The sequence below is a fragment of the Pelecanus crispus genome, chromosome 3 (assembly GCF_030463565.1).
Source record: "Pelecanus crispus isolate bPelCri1 chromosome 3, bPelCri1.pri, whole genome shotgun sequence".
Taxonomy (NCBI): domain Eukaryota; kingdom Metazoa; phylum Chordata; class Aves; order Pelecaniformes; family Pelecanidae; genus Pelecanus; species Pelecanus crispus.
In genome coordinates this window covers 65,910,431-65,926,055 of record NC_134645.1, presented here as the reverse complement: position 1 = coordinate 65,926,055, position 15,625 = coordinate 65,910,431, and the positions used below count along the sequence as shown (strand labels likewise).

At 38.7% G+C, this 15,625-nt stretch overlaps 1 protein-coding gene across 10 annotated transcripts in view; it reads right to left on the bottom strand.

The window, feature by feature from the left end:
- Nucleotides 1-4,576: 4,576 nt before the first annotated feature.
- The window catches only part of REPS1 (RALBP1 associated Eps domain containing 1), a 69,957-nt gene continuing 58,908 nt past the window's right edge, over nt 4,577-15,625 (bottom strand). For 7 of the 10 annotated variants that reach the window (XM_075707450.1, XM_075707451.1, XM_075707452.1 and 4 more), the window contains 7 exons: nt 15,158-15,276; nt 14,359-14,423; nt 11,010-11,195; nt 9,461-9,556; nt 8,688-8,836; nt 7,984-8,089; nt 4,577-6,873 (listed from right to left, as the gene is read on the bottom strand). In XM_075707450.1, the coding sequence (XP_075563565.1) occupies nt 6,805-6,873; nt 7,984-8,089; nt 8,688-8,836; nt 9,461-9,556; nt 11,010-11,195; nt 14,359-14,423; nt 15,158-15,276 (790 nt within the window). In that variant the 3' untranslated portion in view covers nt 4,577-6,804. Of the gene's footprint in view, nt 6,874-7,983; nt 8,090-8,687; nt 8,837-9,460; nt 9,557-11,009; nt 11,196-14,358; nt 14,424-15,157; nt 15,277-15,625 lie in introns of those variants that run through there. The other 3 variants (XM_075707457.1, XM_075707460.1, XM_075707458.1) reach the window with 3 other exon arrangements.

Sequence of the window (15,625 nt, the reverse complement as noted above, 5' to 3'; positions counted from 1 at the left end):
GCTGCATGCCTGCACAATTTCACATGTCAATTGGTAAATTTATATGCCCAAGTGAGGATCACACAGAAATCCACATAATTCACCAAAAGGCTCACTCAGTAAGTTCATTTTGAAATTACCAACTTGATCATCCAAACATGTGGATGCAGCATAAAATCATACGCTATTATGCAAGGGCCCATCATTGCAAGTCTCAACCCTATTCCAACCTAATTTAAACAGAATAGGTAAATAATATTCAGACTTACAATTAAGCACATAGTATCAAGTACCTGAGTTGGACGATACAACATCTATAGATACTGATACACACAGTTGCAAGCTTCCTTTGGATCCAGCATTCAATCTATTAGCCCACATTTTTCTCTTATCCGTACTGTTGGCTTTAATATGTGAGGACACAAATATAAAATAATACATAAAATAATACCTCATAATGCCATCTTTATCAAAATTTGAAACCCAAAATTCTAGCTTAGAATCAACATCATATCTATTTTCAGTTCAATTTCTGGCAGTACTCACTTTATATTAATTCAGATTAAGTATATTAATTCAGATCAAGACAGTCTTGAGTTCTAACAGTTGAAATGCAACACCACTTAAATCAATGGAATCAATGGATAAAATTTTTTCTGCAAGTGGAACAAAAATTTTCCTCCTATTCTACATGCACAGTTATGTGCAAAAAGGAAGTGTTAAAACTTCAAAGGATTCCATTGTTTGAGAAGGATACAGGAGAAAAGGATAAAAAAAACCCCCACAAAATAACATTTGATACTTTTGCCATGAAAAGTTCTAAGAGATGATCAATTTTAGCATGTTTCTTGGTTTAGTGAGTCCGCTTATGGAAGCAACTTGTCGGAAACCATAAAATCCATCAAAATGATCAGCCTCTTAATTTTGATAAAATGTCATCTGAATTAACACTGCTTTTCCATGGGAATTTTCTTGCTTCAACACTACTTTATCCCCAAAGTGCAGAGCAAACCAAGGAATATATTCCTTTTAAGTACCCTTCTACAGCAAGAGGACCTCTTGACTCTTCTATGACCTCTGGGTTCCTTCTGATCAGAAAGCAGGTGACTAAGTTCCTTCATGAGGGCAGGGAAAGACAGCGAGACTGAAGCTCTAGAAGGGTTTGTTGTAAATTGCAGCACTCTTCTTCCAAAGGCAGGGATCCGTAACAGAAGAGACATTAAAGCTGGAGGCATGTCACTTCTGCACTTTCTGATAGAATACATCGAATTACAACTTCCTATAAACTTTCATAATCTTTTTCTTGAAACACATATTGTATTTCCATACTTAGACTGAACTCAAGCTTTCTATCAGTTTAAGATGATCTGCAAAATAAGGCACAGCAGCAGTTAGTACAGAGCGCTGAATTCCACGGCAGTTAAATGAAGCATACTCCTAAGACACCACAGGGGTTCCCAAAAGTATTTCCTTCAATGTCTGCTGAGAAATCATATATTGCTGAAGCTACCTACTGTACATACCTTTTTGCTAAGTCTGACACAGCCAATCGTGTATGCTAGACCTTCAGAAGCCCCCGAACAAGTGCTTATATACACACGTGTTTACAGCAGCTGTTGTAATGCTTATTCCACTCCCTGCTCCTGCAACTGCATGTCAGGGCATATCATTGATTTTAGTGCCGCCTTGGTCAATATGCCGCTGTTCTTTCAAATGCTAGTCTTTCTCACTTGCCTTTTGAATGGATAGCAAAGACAACAGGCTCCTTGCAGAAGACATTCCTGATTCAAAGTGCTGTTTCTTACATTTAACTTGCTCTACCCCACGGACCACAACCTCTTTGTCAGTTTAAATGCGGTCTTATTTGAGCCAAAGAGAGAAATACAGTTACAATTCTAAAGTTAGACGACGGAAAGCAAAAGCCACCACTACTGCTATGTGGGATATATCAAAGAGTTTACATACGTTGTAGAGTAGGATGTATTTCTATCCCTGTGAGCTCCTCAGCAGACTGGGAAACAAATACTCCAGTCACGTACGGTTCAACAGCAGTATTGCTAGCATTTGGTTTTTTCATTCATTTTATTCATTTCATTCATTCATTCATACACCACTGAACACCAGTTTAAATTGCTTTTGCTATTTATGTTGTTTTGTTAATTTCTTGGGTCACTCATACTCAAGACCAGTCAAAACATCAGAGTAATTTCAACTGCTTCCAGATTAGATGCATTCTTACTATCTGTAAGAGCATGTCAAGAACATACTCTGCCAGAGGCGGAAGAGAATTCACGTAGCTTTCTGTGTTACAGTATGCTGTCAAAGTGTGACAAACGGTACTAACGGTCGTCTTAAAATTTTGAATATAAGCTGTGAGATCACAAACTACTTCATAGAGTTACAATTCTGAATTTTTGAGTATTATAATGAAACAAGGGCTGTTTCTGACAATAACTTAAATCCAAGACACTGAATACCTATGTACCAGTCAGCTGGAAAAAAGTGCTGTAAAATCACTTCGGAGTACACTATTAGTGTACAACTACGTACAATTAGTGTACAATCAGCAGTGCACACTTTAGGTACAGTTAGCGTACAATCTAGCTTTAAAGCAGGAATTGCACCTTTAAAGCCCATTTTGCCAATTGAAAGAAATATTACTGAAAGGAAATTATACAGTGTTAAACCCTTCCCCCAAACACATAACTGAATTTTGAAAAGAAATTAATTCAAAGACTCCTGTGAAAAAAAGACTTATATTTTGCTTGGGTACTAATCCTCAGGACAACACTGTATAGTCTCATTTGGTTACGAGTATATAGACATTTTTAACATTGTTCCTATACAACCACTAGTTAGTTGTTTTCAAAGACTATTAAGAGAACGTAACATTTAAACATTTTTTGTTATTAAAGAAAAAAGCCCTTGGTTTTCACATATTTTCTTCTAGAGAGCTGTATTATAAATTATTAGCACATCAATATGCATGGCAAAACATGCTGGAATTCACTTATGAAATTAAGTTGTATGTCTCAAAAATGGAACTTTGGGGAGTATAACCAAATACTCAACTGTGCATGGGCGGCTTTGTAAAGTATTTAAGCAACTTCAGCATGCAAATATGTTTAATACACACACGTTATTTTTCAATCTTCCAGAGTAAGAATTGCATTGTTATTACTCACTTGGAAGTAACACGTTTTTGTAACATATTACCATTTCACGAAACTACGTTCTACTAGAAACTAAGACTGAGCCAGCAGACTGATCCCCCCCCCCGTTTTTTTTCCTTTTAGGAAAAAGTGATTCAGACTAGGTCATCCGCAAAGTTGCATTTAGAGACAAACTATGTGCATAGCTGAATCCAGCAGAGTAACTCAACTTTGCCCTAAACGTAGACCGGAAACACAGCACACCCCATCCATAAGGGACAGAGACATCTCACGCAAGAAACAATGTCACAGATTTATTTTCTTCAGTTTTAAGTTTTTATAACCTCAACTTTGTTTATCCCACATAAGACATTTTCAGTAATAAGAGATCGCTAGTTCATGTACTATACAATTGCAAGTAAAATGAGGGGGATGTGAAGTACAAAAAAATTGAAAAATACTAGCTTACATTGGGTAGACTTAAAATACTGCTCAAAAAAAGTGGCTTTTCAGCTTTTTTACCTTTGCAGTTTGGAAATCTTCTCTGCAGTCCAAAGATAGGCAATGCATGGAGAAAAAAGCAACTCCAAAGCAGGTGGAATGAAGAAAGCAGCACAACAGCAGGAAAAACAAAGGAAACGGCAATCGAAAGAGGAGAGAGACACTCTTCCAGTCACAAAGTCCAAAGAAACACATTTTGCAGGTGTTGCAGAAATGCATGCTGCTGTCCATCCATCTAGCTGGGTTCATGAATCACACTCCATACTATTTAGTAGTCTACATTTATACTTGCAATACAGAGAGCACATCTCTTGTATGGTACATAATTCCTTGCCCCAAAGAGCTTACAATCTACATTCATAAAAAAGAATGCATCAAGTAGCTGGATCAAGATCAAACAAATGGAGAAGACAGGCAAATAATTTTATAAGGTATTAAAGCCGGGTTACATTACTAAGTGAGGTAACTTCTGAACATCATCATTGGCAGTGATGTTCTTAAGACATAAGTAACTTCTCAGTTAGAAGCTCTTCTGACCATGAAAAACTGTTTTAAAACATATTGAATAATGCATTAAAAGTAATCCACAAAAAAATCTTAAAAATAGACTTGCTGGCAAGAGGCAAAAATGTTCAAATTGCCTAAATTCTTCACTTGAGACACTAACACTAAATAATGGATGTTACAGAAATTCATATGTACATGTCACATTTGAATGTAAAAGGTTTTTTTACATTTAGGCTTAAAATGTTAAATTCTGATTTAAGAATCCTGCTGCTATAAACATAGGCTTAATACTTAAATATTAATATGAAAATAGTTCTATTTTAAAAATGTATTTTTAACTTTAAAATAAACTATGGACAAGATACAGTTGGTTTGAAATCAACATTCTTTGACTACAGTAAGTGACCCACTTTTCCCACTTTTTTTTTTTTTTTTTTTACACACTCGTCTTGCTACTTGGCAGTTACAATAGAAGTGACTAGTCTATCAATTTTAAAGTTTGTTTTGGGTTTTGGTTTGGTTTTTGTGGTTTTGGGTTTTTTTGTGGGTGTTTTTTTGTTTGTTTGGGTATTTTTTTGCATTTCCCTGGTTATATCTTCTTTTTTAAAGTCAAAGTCTTGCAGTTTATCTACTAATTGGCAAGACATAGTTGAAATGTAATTTATATGTAACCTTTGTGCCCATTTAGCTATCATTTCTTAATCCATTAACATGCAAATAGAAGCAGCTATGACGTTTGTGTCTTTCGGACCAGGGAATCTTGCTTTGGATTATGTACATAAGCTGTCTGCAATACTTCCATGACATTTGAAAATGTGTTGGAATAGTTATAGTAATAAAAATTAACCAAAATTGTCCAATCTATATATGATAACCAAAAAAGAGAAATACTTATTTTTCACCTTAACAAACAGCATAGCCAGTGGAAAAATCTGACTTGAGCTATCCTTTTGTAAGGGAAGCAGATGTTAAGAGAATTACATCTGAGCACAGAAATGAGACAGTGAGGATAAGGACTGGTAACAGGTGATCCATTTAGTTTTAATTTTGAAAAGTACTCTCAAGGAAATCAAACCAGAAATGAAGACTAAAGAACTATACAGATCTTTGAGCCAAGTCAGTACTAGCATTTACTTTTTAGAAGTTACAACCACATTAGATTTGCTTATAGGAGGATACAAAAGGAGTATAGCCACAGATTACCAAGATAATTTGATCACTTCTGACCAACAGCTAAGAAATGAGGGAAGAAAATGGTCAAGGGATTATGATCAGCTGTTTCTCATACATGCCACAAGATTACAAAAAATTCCATACAGACCCGTAATAAAACCCTCCCCATTATTTGGATGAGTTTCAATTCCCAGGTAAAGATGAATCAACAAAATTAAAATATTGTGCTGTTTTATTGGTGTAAAAATCACACAATTGCTAGTTCTGATTCTGCAGAGATACATCCATGCAGTTAAACATCTATGATCCCACAGCCAGAAGAAGCCATTAAATAGAATATCTGCTGTTAGTCAGCAATTAATGCAAATTTACATATGAGATCAAAAGGTGTGTATCATACAATATACAACAAATCCTAATACAGTACATCAACCTGAATAGCAGGATACACTCGGGGAACTCTGTTAATAGTGAAGCCTGTCTATATGCCAGAGAAATAAGGCCTGAAACAAGATGACAGAAGGTACCCCAGAATTCCTAAGAAGCAAACTGTTCATTTTTTGTTTTTATTTTCGTTCTGCCGGGAATTAGAAGTTCATAGAGGTATTGACACATTACTTGACAATACAATTTGTTATAGTGAAGACTGGCAGATGTGATCTGTTATTAAAAGGTAATGTGTAAAACATGCAGTTACAGGTGGTGCTTAGGTGATGTGTAATTAATGTTGGGGATTTACACCCAACTCTTTTCACAAAAGGGAGGATTGAAAAAGGTCTGTTTGATAGACTACCAATTGTACCATAAATCTTTATATGCATGCGGCTGAATCAGGATCATGAATGGATAAAATGTGAACACCTGGCAATCTGTGGTTACATACTCTATAATGTATGCAACAAAAACACAAAATCAAATCCAGCTGATATGGCAAACAGCCTGCAAGAACTCTGTCAACCTGAATAAGTTGGTTTATTGCAAAGAGGCAGGCCTTCTAGAATTGTGAACAACTTTCCAATTGTGAAAGGCAGCTTGGGAAGTAACATTGGCTGATGACAAACTACTAGTTTTTCTCTTTTCTGGCACAATAAAATAAATGCCATAGCGAAAGAAGAGTTTATGTGCTTAATGTTTAAAGTCAACTGATTAGCAATCCGCTTCTGCAAAGATGTTTCAATGGGAAAAAAAGAAACCACTAAAAAATTCCAGTTGGATATTTTAGCGACAAACTCTGCAAACTCAAGTCCAACAAATATCACAGATGTCCACAGAAAATTATTTGAGAGGCAGTGTCACATTCAAGGAAAAAGTTTTTTTTTGTCTCTTACTGAAATTAAAATACTTAAATACAGAAGTGGACAAATTGACAAAACAGAACCACAACATTTAATGTAGAATACAGTGCACTGAGATAGATGTATGGATCTTTAAATAGGCTTTGAAACCAATACCCCTTTCAAAATTAGTAAATTCACAGTTAACGGCAGTAGGCTTAGAGGTGAGAGAAGGGTCGAAGTTGTTCCAGTTGGACTTCCAGGGAGATTCTCTCTTCAAGAACATCCTACAAAAGAAAGATTTGCTACTGACTGTCCACAGAGAATGAATATTTAATATTTCCTCATGCAATCAGAACCAGTAAATGTCAGCTTCAGTTTTGAGAACTAACGTCCAGGACTTTTCTAGAATCTGGAGAACTCTTCCCATCAGTGGAATAGAAGATTGGCTAGCTAGTAATTACTCAAATGAAAATCAATACTTTGCTCAAAGGTGAAGCCATTCAGTATTTCTTCATTCCTTTCAAATCACTCAAAACCACAAAGTTGTAACCAGCTGCAAACCCAACTACAGTATTTTCAAATAAAGTCTAAAATGTTAAGGGGATAAAAGCTCTCATCTCAGTTAAGGGGTTTTGAAACTCACCTTCCCCCCCCCCCCCCCCAAGTTTTTCCTCTTATGTGAATTTTATAGACCTTGACTCTTATAAAGAGTTACAAGCGAAATTCAGGCTTGATAGTTTTTAAAATAGCCTATCTTCCAGTCTAGACAGTACCACATTAATTCATGTTTACATTTAAGGTGGGTTTTTTTTTTATTAACTTGATGATTAAAATTAGAGATCTTAAGGTAAGAAAAATAGCAAGAGAAAGATGCTAAGAGGGTGCCTACAGATAAATCCAAAATTATAATAGCTGACCTAGATAAACAGATGACTACTGTTCTTCTTAAGCTGCAAGTCTTGTATTCCAGCTTATTACGTTTGTTTAAAAATATTTACAAATTTATTAAGACTTTAAGGTTTACTTTTTCCTTCAAAAAGGAGGCCACTTCAGCTGCTCTTCTCAATACTGTTTTTAAAGTATCTGATGACCACAACTACTACCCCAAATTATTAATACTAAGTTAAGATTTCTGCTTTTTTATTTTTAGTATAGCTGAAAGAAAATCAATACATTGAAAAATGTGGTTTGTAGTAGTAAAAACGTCCTTTAGAATTTCACAAAGCTTGTCACAATCAGGTATATTCTACGATCTATAAAAACAACTAAGTATTTTATAGAAATATCCTCTATTACATACATCATTGTTTTGCAGAGATGCCTGTTACTGTGCATCACTAACATCTTGCCCTCTCGGGCTCTTCTCTTAAACAGACAAAAGGTTATGGAATTACCTTTAGTTGCTGCTGTAGTTCACTATTCAATCTGGCCAAAACAGTGTTGGTTTCCTTGTTACGTCTGATTGATGCCTGAATTGCCTTCTTGTCTTTCCCCACTGATCTGAGAATATATTAGAAGTATTGTAATAAGTAATTTCGTTGCTTAGCGGAACATCTCATTTATAGTCCCTCTTTTTTAAATGAGCAGAATCCTCTTTTCAATTTTTTTTAACTTATTGCACTGTTAATTTCCCCTCTTCCACCTGGCTCAATTAACCTTGTTTGTTTGCATGGAAGCCACATACACTTGGTTTCAATGAAACAGCAAGAAGCACATTTTAAAAACTTGTCATAATCAATTTTCTGAAGTCCCAACACACCGTACCACATTCATTTACCTCAAAGTGACTAATATAATAGTCTACATTCATGCTAGGACACAAAGACTATAAATTTTGGACTGTTCATAGTGACCATTATTTAAAATCAAACACTACATCTTAATACTTCCACCACTTATTTCCAACATACTTGCAGAAGGTGTCTCAGTAGTAGAGGCTTCGGGATGATCTTGTTTAAAGACCAAAAACCTTTAAATTGTTAAATTAATCTAATTCAAACACATTGAAATTGTTTACAATTCCTAGAACAGAAAGTGTGTATGCTGTTTAAATGTAAAATTTCCAGTAACAGATGTATTTATACACTTCTTGGGTTACCTAGGAATAGATGGCTGTGAAGCAAGAACAGCAGCTATGACACCTGTTTTCTGTGTATGTTCCTCAGCTTCAGGTCTTAGCTCGTCTTCTGACTTTAATCTTCTGCGAATAGGCTTTGGTGGTGGAGCAAGTGGGGTAGTGCCTTTACCCTGAAGAGGAAAACACAGCCTATTAATTTTCACAAACTGCATTTTACTTGTATTATAACCTGGTAATTTGTTCGTGTAACATATTCTTAAATGCAGTTCCTGAGCTAACTGAATTTATAACCTATCAGATATTTTCTGATGGACATCTAGCTGCATTCTCATATCGTCTGGAAAAAAACTTAAGTACTAAATCCTACCCCGTGGTGAAAGGGCACTAAGTTGCTACACACTGACAAAGAACTGTGCAAGCAGAAACACCATGGTACAACTGACCATTGCAAATACACATGTCAGAGCACACTTCCCCCACAGTAATTATGTGTCTGTAACAAAAACAAAAGAAAAGCTACCATTAACCAAGTTCTGCACTAAAAGTTCTGCTCCGTTTCAAAATTTGAACACTTAGAAGTATCTTAATTTTCGGCTATCTCGAGAATATAGCTAATCACAAACATCTTCTGATGCAAAGATTCACCACACACCTGCCTATTTCAAGCACATACTGGACCTAAGAAAACTGGGTTCAAGTGGAAGCATATAAAGTTGCTTTTGGAAATCAAAACAGTTGTATAATTTCATACACATCAGACAACCACACTCTCCTTCCAAGTGTACTTTGCATACCGCACTAGTGGGGACATTAGCAGGTGCTTTGTCTTCAACTCTTCCATCTGCTTTGGCAACTCTAAGAGAACTTGCAGAATCAGAGGCCTTTTCAACCTAAAGGGATATAAACTATATTTAGAAAACTATGTCTTAACAAATATTTCGTTCGGCAACAGTTGGAATAAATAAAAGTATGCTGTGTTTCTGATACATTAATAGAGTTAACACTTAAAATTCCAGTTCAAGTCTTCTTTAGAAGCACAGACCGGAATACAACACCACCACCTACTTTGGAGCTAAGCCATCTAAAACTATCTTGGTCACAAACACCGTTTTGGCCTGGGAGCAGGTTACAGAAGAGGAATATAGTAAAAAGCTGTACTTCCAGAATCCATAGTCAGACCTGGCTTTTGATACAGAAATTAAGATTCGATACACAATCTAAAATCACTACGAAAAAAAAGACAAAGTAGTTACTTGAAAGTACTCTGCTCTCAAGCATTGCACTCTGGATATTGGAAGACCTCTGAATAAAGTCAAGTCCCTAACGTTACGAGGCACTGTACAGTACAAAAGAGGCTGTGGCGTCATGATGAACTTCTACAGCTGTTTCTGCTATTACACTACCACCATTATCTATCTGTTATTGCCAAAGGTTAATCCCTCCAATGGAACGCAATGCAACTGTTCCCCATCCACCTCAATGCAAAACAATCAGCAAGCTTAACTTAAGCAGTTTCCAGTGGCAGCTTAAGCCAATGTAGCTGATTTTGCAATGAGGTACATGGAGAGTGCTCAAATGGTTCCACGTCATTACCTTCCTGATTAAGGGAGGCAAGAACATGCTGCTGATAGTTGCAAGAACTTTAAAGCACCACAAGTACTTTTGCAACTGAGGATGCAGAAGTGCCCCAGAGAACTTACAATCTGGATGAAGGCTACAAATTACAAAAGGAAAACATGAAGCAATTCATATAATAGCAGTAAGCTATTATGACATTAATAGGAATAAACCCTGAGCCTTCCAAACTTTTGAGTCCTGTGCTTGTAGTAGGAAACAAGGTTTTGTAAACATCTCTATCAATCTATTACAGAAGCATGTCAGAGCTCTGTTCACTTTAGCTGTTTGTCCAATGGCTTTGAACAAAACCAAATTACTGGAGTTTTAGCAGATGTTTACGATACTTGACAGCAACCTCATTTATTAATATAGACTACTTTAAAACTTACGAGTAAGTCATTCGGAAAGCTGACGAGAGTGAGCAGAAGAAAAGTTCTGCCTGTGCTAAGTCTTAAGTGCACCAACACAATTTTGTTTGTGCACATATATGCTAAGTACAGAATCTTTTAAATTACAATCAAGAACTGAGAAGAAAAGAGTTTCTTCTGCCTAGGTGTTTAGCAGTTACTGAATCAGTGTAGCAGTGGCTAATGTAATTGCTTTCTAGCAATGGATTGGGACACCATAAAAAACCCCACTGAGTCCAAACAGCAGAAGTAGGTTTTAACAAAGTCTCATAACTGTTGGTAGTATTAAGAAATTGACCAGACCTTCACTTCTGCTCACCTGCAAGACTTCTGAGTGTGTTTCCATTTCGTCATCGTCTTCTTTGTTCACACCTGAAACAGCAAATGCCTCAAACTGGCTGAAGTCTGCAAAATTTGGCTGTTCTGGTATTTGTTGAGGTGAGGTACTGGTATGAGCTATTAGGCCTTCAGCATCTACTGGGCGATGCACATGAGGACCTGCACCCTGCAATCAAGTAACAAAAATATTTAGTGACATTGTTCTTAACATAGTTATCTGATACAAAGAATCTTGCCAAACAACAGTTTGTGACGGAACATTAAAGATTATTTGCCTTTTTAGTGGACAAAGATTTATGTCCTGTCTGCAGGACAAAGTGCATCTCATCCAAGACGCAAACAGACAGACCACTCTCTGTGTTTATAAAAATAGAGACATATTTAAGAGAACAGAAAGTTCAATCAGATGTGCTATTATTCAGAGAATGAGCCCAAAAATGAATGCGCTATAGGACTATCTAGACTCATTGCACAGTAGGTGTTTCCTGCTGTAACACAGTCCAGCTTGGCTCTGTCAAGCTTGATACAAATTTTTAGTCTACTTCCACAGGGAAACATGCTTATGTGATCACACTGTATGGAATATGTCTGTCATTGTACCCTCCTTCCTTGCAGATGATTTCTGGATCTATTGACTGACTTCAGCTGCTGGTAACTCAGATTCTAACAAGTAGCTGCTGCTGAAAAACAACTGAAAAGCAATTTTATCTGTCCCAATCCACACAGCAGTTGAAGGATTCAGATGGTTGAGACAAAGAAAAAACAACTTTTCCAGGATTTGCTTTCTACCAAATCAGCTAACCGAACTGACTCATACTAGGACTGCAAAGATCACCAAGTCTATGCCAAAGGGAAAAGTGGGATCACTCCTTCTGGGAGCAGGCATGTCATGGAGGGGAAATCGACCGGCCTGGCTGAATAGGGAGCTTTTGCGGGGACTCAGGGAAAAAAGGAGAGTCTACCGCCTTTGGCAGAAGGGGCGGGCAGCTCAGGAGGAGTACAGGGATCTTGTTAGGTCCTGCAGGGAGGAAATTAGAAAGGCAAAAGCCCAGCTAGAACTCAATCTGGCCAGTGCTGTAAAAGACAATAAAAAATGCTTTTATAAGTACATCAGCAATAAAAGGAGAGCCAAGGAGGATCTCCATTCTTTGCTGGATGTGGGGGGGAACATTGTCACCGAGGACAAGGAAAAGGCTGAAGTACTTAACGCCTTCTTTGCCTCTGTGTTCAACAGCCAGACCGGTCATCCCCAGGGTACTCAGGCCCCTGAGCTAGAGGATAGGGATGGGGACCAGAATGGAGCCCTCATAGTCCAGGAGGAAGCAGTTAATGACCTGCTATGCCACCTGGACGCTCACAAGTCTATGGGGCCGGATGGGATCCACCCAAGAGTACTGAGGGAGCTGGCAGAGGAGCTTGCCAAGCCACTTTCCATCATCTATCAACAGTCCTGGTTAACAGGGGAGGTCCCTGATGACTGGAGGCTTGCCAATGTGACGCCCATCTACAAGAAGGGCCGGAAGGAGGACCCGGGGAACTACAGGCCTGTCAGCCTGACCTCGGTGCCGGGGAAGATTATGGAGAGGTTCATCTTGAGCGAACTCCACAGGCAAGTACAGGTCAACCAGGGGATCAGGCCCAGCCAGCATGGGTTCACAAAAGGCAGGTCCTGCTTGACCAACCTGATCTCCTTCTATGACCTGGTGACCCGCCTGGTAGATGATGGAAAGGCTGTGGATGTCATCTACCTCGACTTTAGCAAACCTTTTGACACCGTCTCGCATAATATCCTCCTCGGGAAGCTGGCAGCTCACGGCTTAGACAGGCATACTCTTCGCTGGGTAAAGAACTGGTTGGGTGGCCGAGCCCAGAGAGTAGTGATAAATGGTGTTCAGTCCCGTTGGCGGCCGGTCACGAGCGGTGTTCCCCAGGGCTCTGTTTTAGGGCCAGTCTTGTTCAATATCTTTATCAATGATCTGGATGAGGGGATCGAGTGCACCCTCAGTAAGTTTGCAGACGACACCAAACTGGGTGGGAGTGTCGATCTGCTCGAGGGTAGGATGGCCCTGCAGAGGGACCTGGACAGACTGGATCGATGGGCCGTGGCCAACTGTATGAGGTTCAACAAGGCCAAGTGCCGGGTCCTGCACTTCGGTCACAACAACCCCATGCAACGCTACAGGCTTGGGGAGGAGTGGCTGGAAAGCTGCCTGGCCGAAAAGGACCTGGGGGTGTTAGTAGATAGCCGGCTGAACATGAGCCAGCAGTGTGCCCAGGTGGCCAAGAAGGCCAACAGCATCCTGGCTTGTATCAGGAATGCTGTGGCCAGCAGGAGCAGGGAGGTGGTTGTCCCCCTGTACTCGGCGCTGGTGAGGCCGCACCTGGAATACTGTGTCCAGTTTTGGGCCCCTCACTACAAGAAAGACATTGAGGTGCTGGAGTGTGTTCAGAGGCGGGCAACGAAGCTGGTGAAGGGTCTGGAGAACAAGTCTTATGAGGAGCGGCTGAGGGAACTGGGGTTGTTTAGCCTGGAAAAGAGGAGGCTGAGGGGAGACCTTATCGCTCTCTACAACTACCTGAAAGGAGGTTGTAGTGAGGTGGGTGTTGGTCTCTTCTCCCAAGCAGCTAGCGATAGGACAAGAGGAAATGGGCTTAAGCTGCGCCAGGGGAGGTTTAGACTGGAAATTAGGAAAAATTTCTTTACGGAAAGGGTGGTCAGGCATTGGAACAGGCTGCCCAGAGAGGTGGTGGAGTCACCATCCCTGGAGGCGTTTAAAAAACGGGTAGATGTGGCACTTCGGGATATGGTTTAGTCTGGTCTACCCTTGATTAGTCTAGAGTGGGCTTGGTAGTGTAGGTTAATGGTTGGACTGGATGATCTTAAAGGTCTTTTCCAACCTAGATGATTCTATGATTCTATGATTCTACGTAAAACTATACCCTGTGCCAGACACGTATGGAAGACAAACACTTATTCTGCAAAACTTTGAAAGATTGCTCTCACAGTCTGTGTTATGGCCTATTAGCTATACAGGGACAGGTAAAGAAATGTGAAAGTGTAACTTTCCTCTTTCCTGCAACTCAGAGCTCCAGAGCCACTCATTCCTCCTCAATCTCTACTTTAATCCCTTCCCATGGTTCCATCAGAAGCAGTTCTTTATTCAGGATAGGGTAACATTTGGCTATAGTCTAGGTTTTGCCATCATATATGTCCTGGCGGTTTCAAAAAATACCAAGCAATACTACTCATTTTAGAGATAAGTTAAAATTCAGAGTTAGATAAAAATGATGCACCAAGTTAAAGCATGATTTTTCAAAAGTGACATCACCTGTGAGGGCTGTGGTCTTGGAGGCACTGCAGGGGGATAGGCAACAACTCCAGCCTGTTGCTGTCCTGTAAAAGAGGCCAGGATTGTTACTCTCCAAATTACAGTGCTATCTAATTTTTTGACTTGTCAACATGAACAAATCCTGCATTTTGCCTACACATTAGCCTGTCACGTTGAAGACCATAACTGTAATGTCATCTCCTTTCAAATTTGCAAACAGACAAAACAAGGAATCAGAACATGGATCTTGCCCTTTCTTCCAGCTCAAAGTACAGCCATGGTCATAATTTTCTGATCTTAGTCCTTTTTTTCTTTATACACTTGTAACATTTTCTCATACTTTGTGATCCTGAATTGAAAAGTACTGACAAGTCAGAAGTACAATAAAAAGCTTTAAACAAAGCATCAGAAGTGACCTTTAATCATTCCCTCTGAAGTGAAATACTTAACACCTGTCTCCAATATATCTGATACCAAAAGAACAACTCCTGAAAATTTACTGGCAGACACAATTCATTGCATGTGGGTGCACTACCAAAATGTTATTTCCTGACTTTGCTTCCCATATTCATCTAAAGGACTACAATGCCAGCATTCAGAATTTACTTCTAAATTATCTGTTTAAGCAAAGTGGAGCACAAATTTCAATACAAACAGGAAGAGTGACAACATTTTCAGCTTTTTCATTCAGAAGCAGTGTTTTAGAAACACTCTAAATCTTTCTTCAGAGGAAAAAAATTGTCTGCTTCAGGAATATATGTGCTGAAAAATAATATACACTAGAACACAGTATATCTACCTGGGGTAACTGAAAAGGATCTGTTCATATCTAAAGATGATGATCGAGAGTGAGAAGGATGAGGCCTTGGAGGGGGTGGCGGCGGTGCAGTGTTATCTGGAGATGTTCCTGAATGTGATCTGCAAAACATATAAGCTTCTGTAGTGATTTTAGGCAGCTACAACAGAACTAAAATTCAAGAGTTCTTCCAATTATGCAATTAAAAAATAAAGTTTGACAGATGGAAAAGAGCCTGATTGCCATTGATTCTGAAGATTGCACAATCAGTTTTAAACTTCTGGTATTCTTTGATTTCACTATTGTTTTTATATTTCTATTTACTTAAATCTCTGTTATCCAAATTATTCTTATATTACCACAAGTAATTTATCTTTGGGAAACCAACAGCTTGATACACATGCCAAACAATCATAGTTCAGGAACAGAGAATCCTAAATATGCTAACTCCATCCAGATGGTAGTCACTAT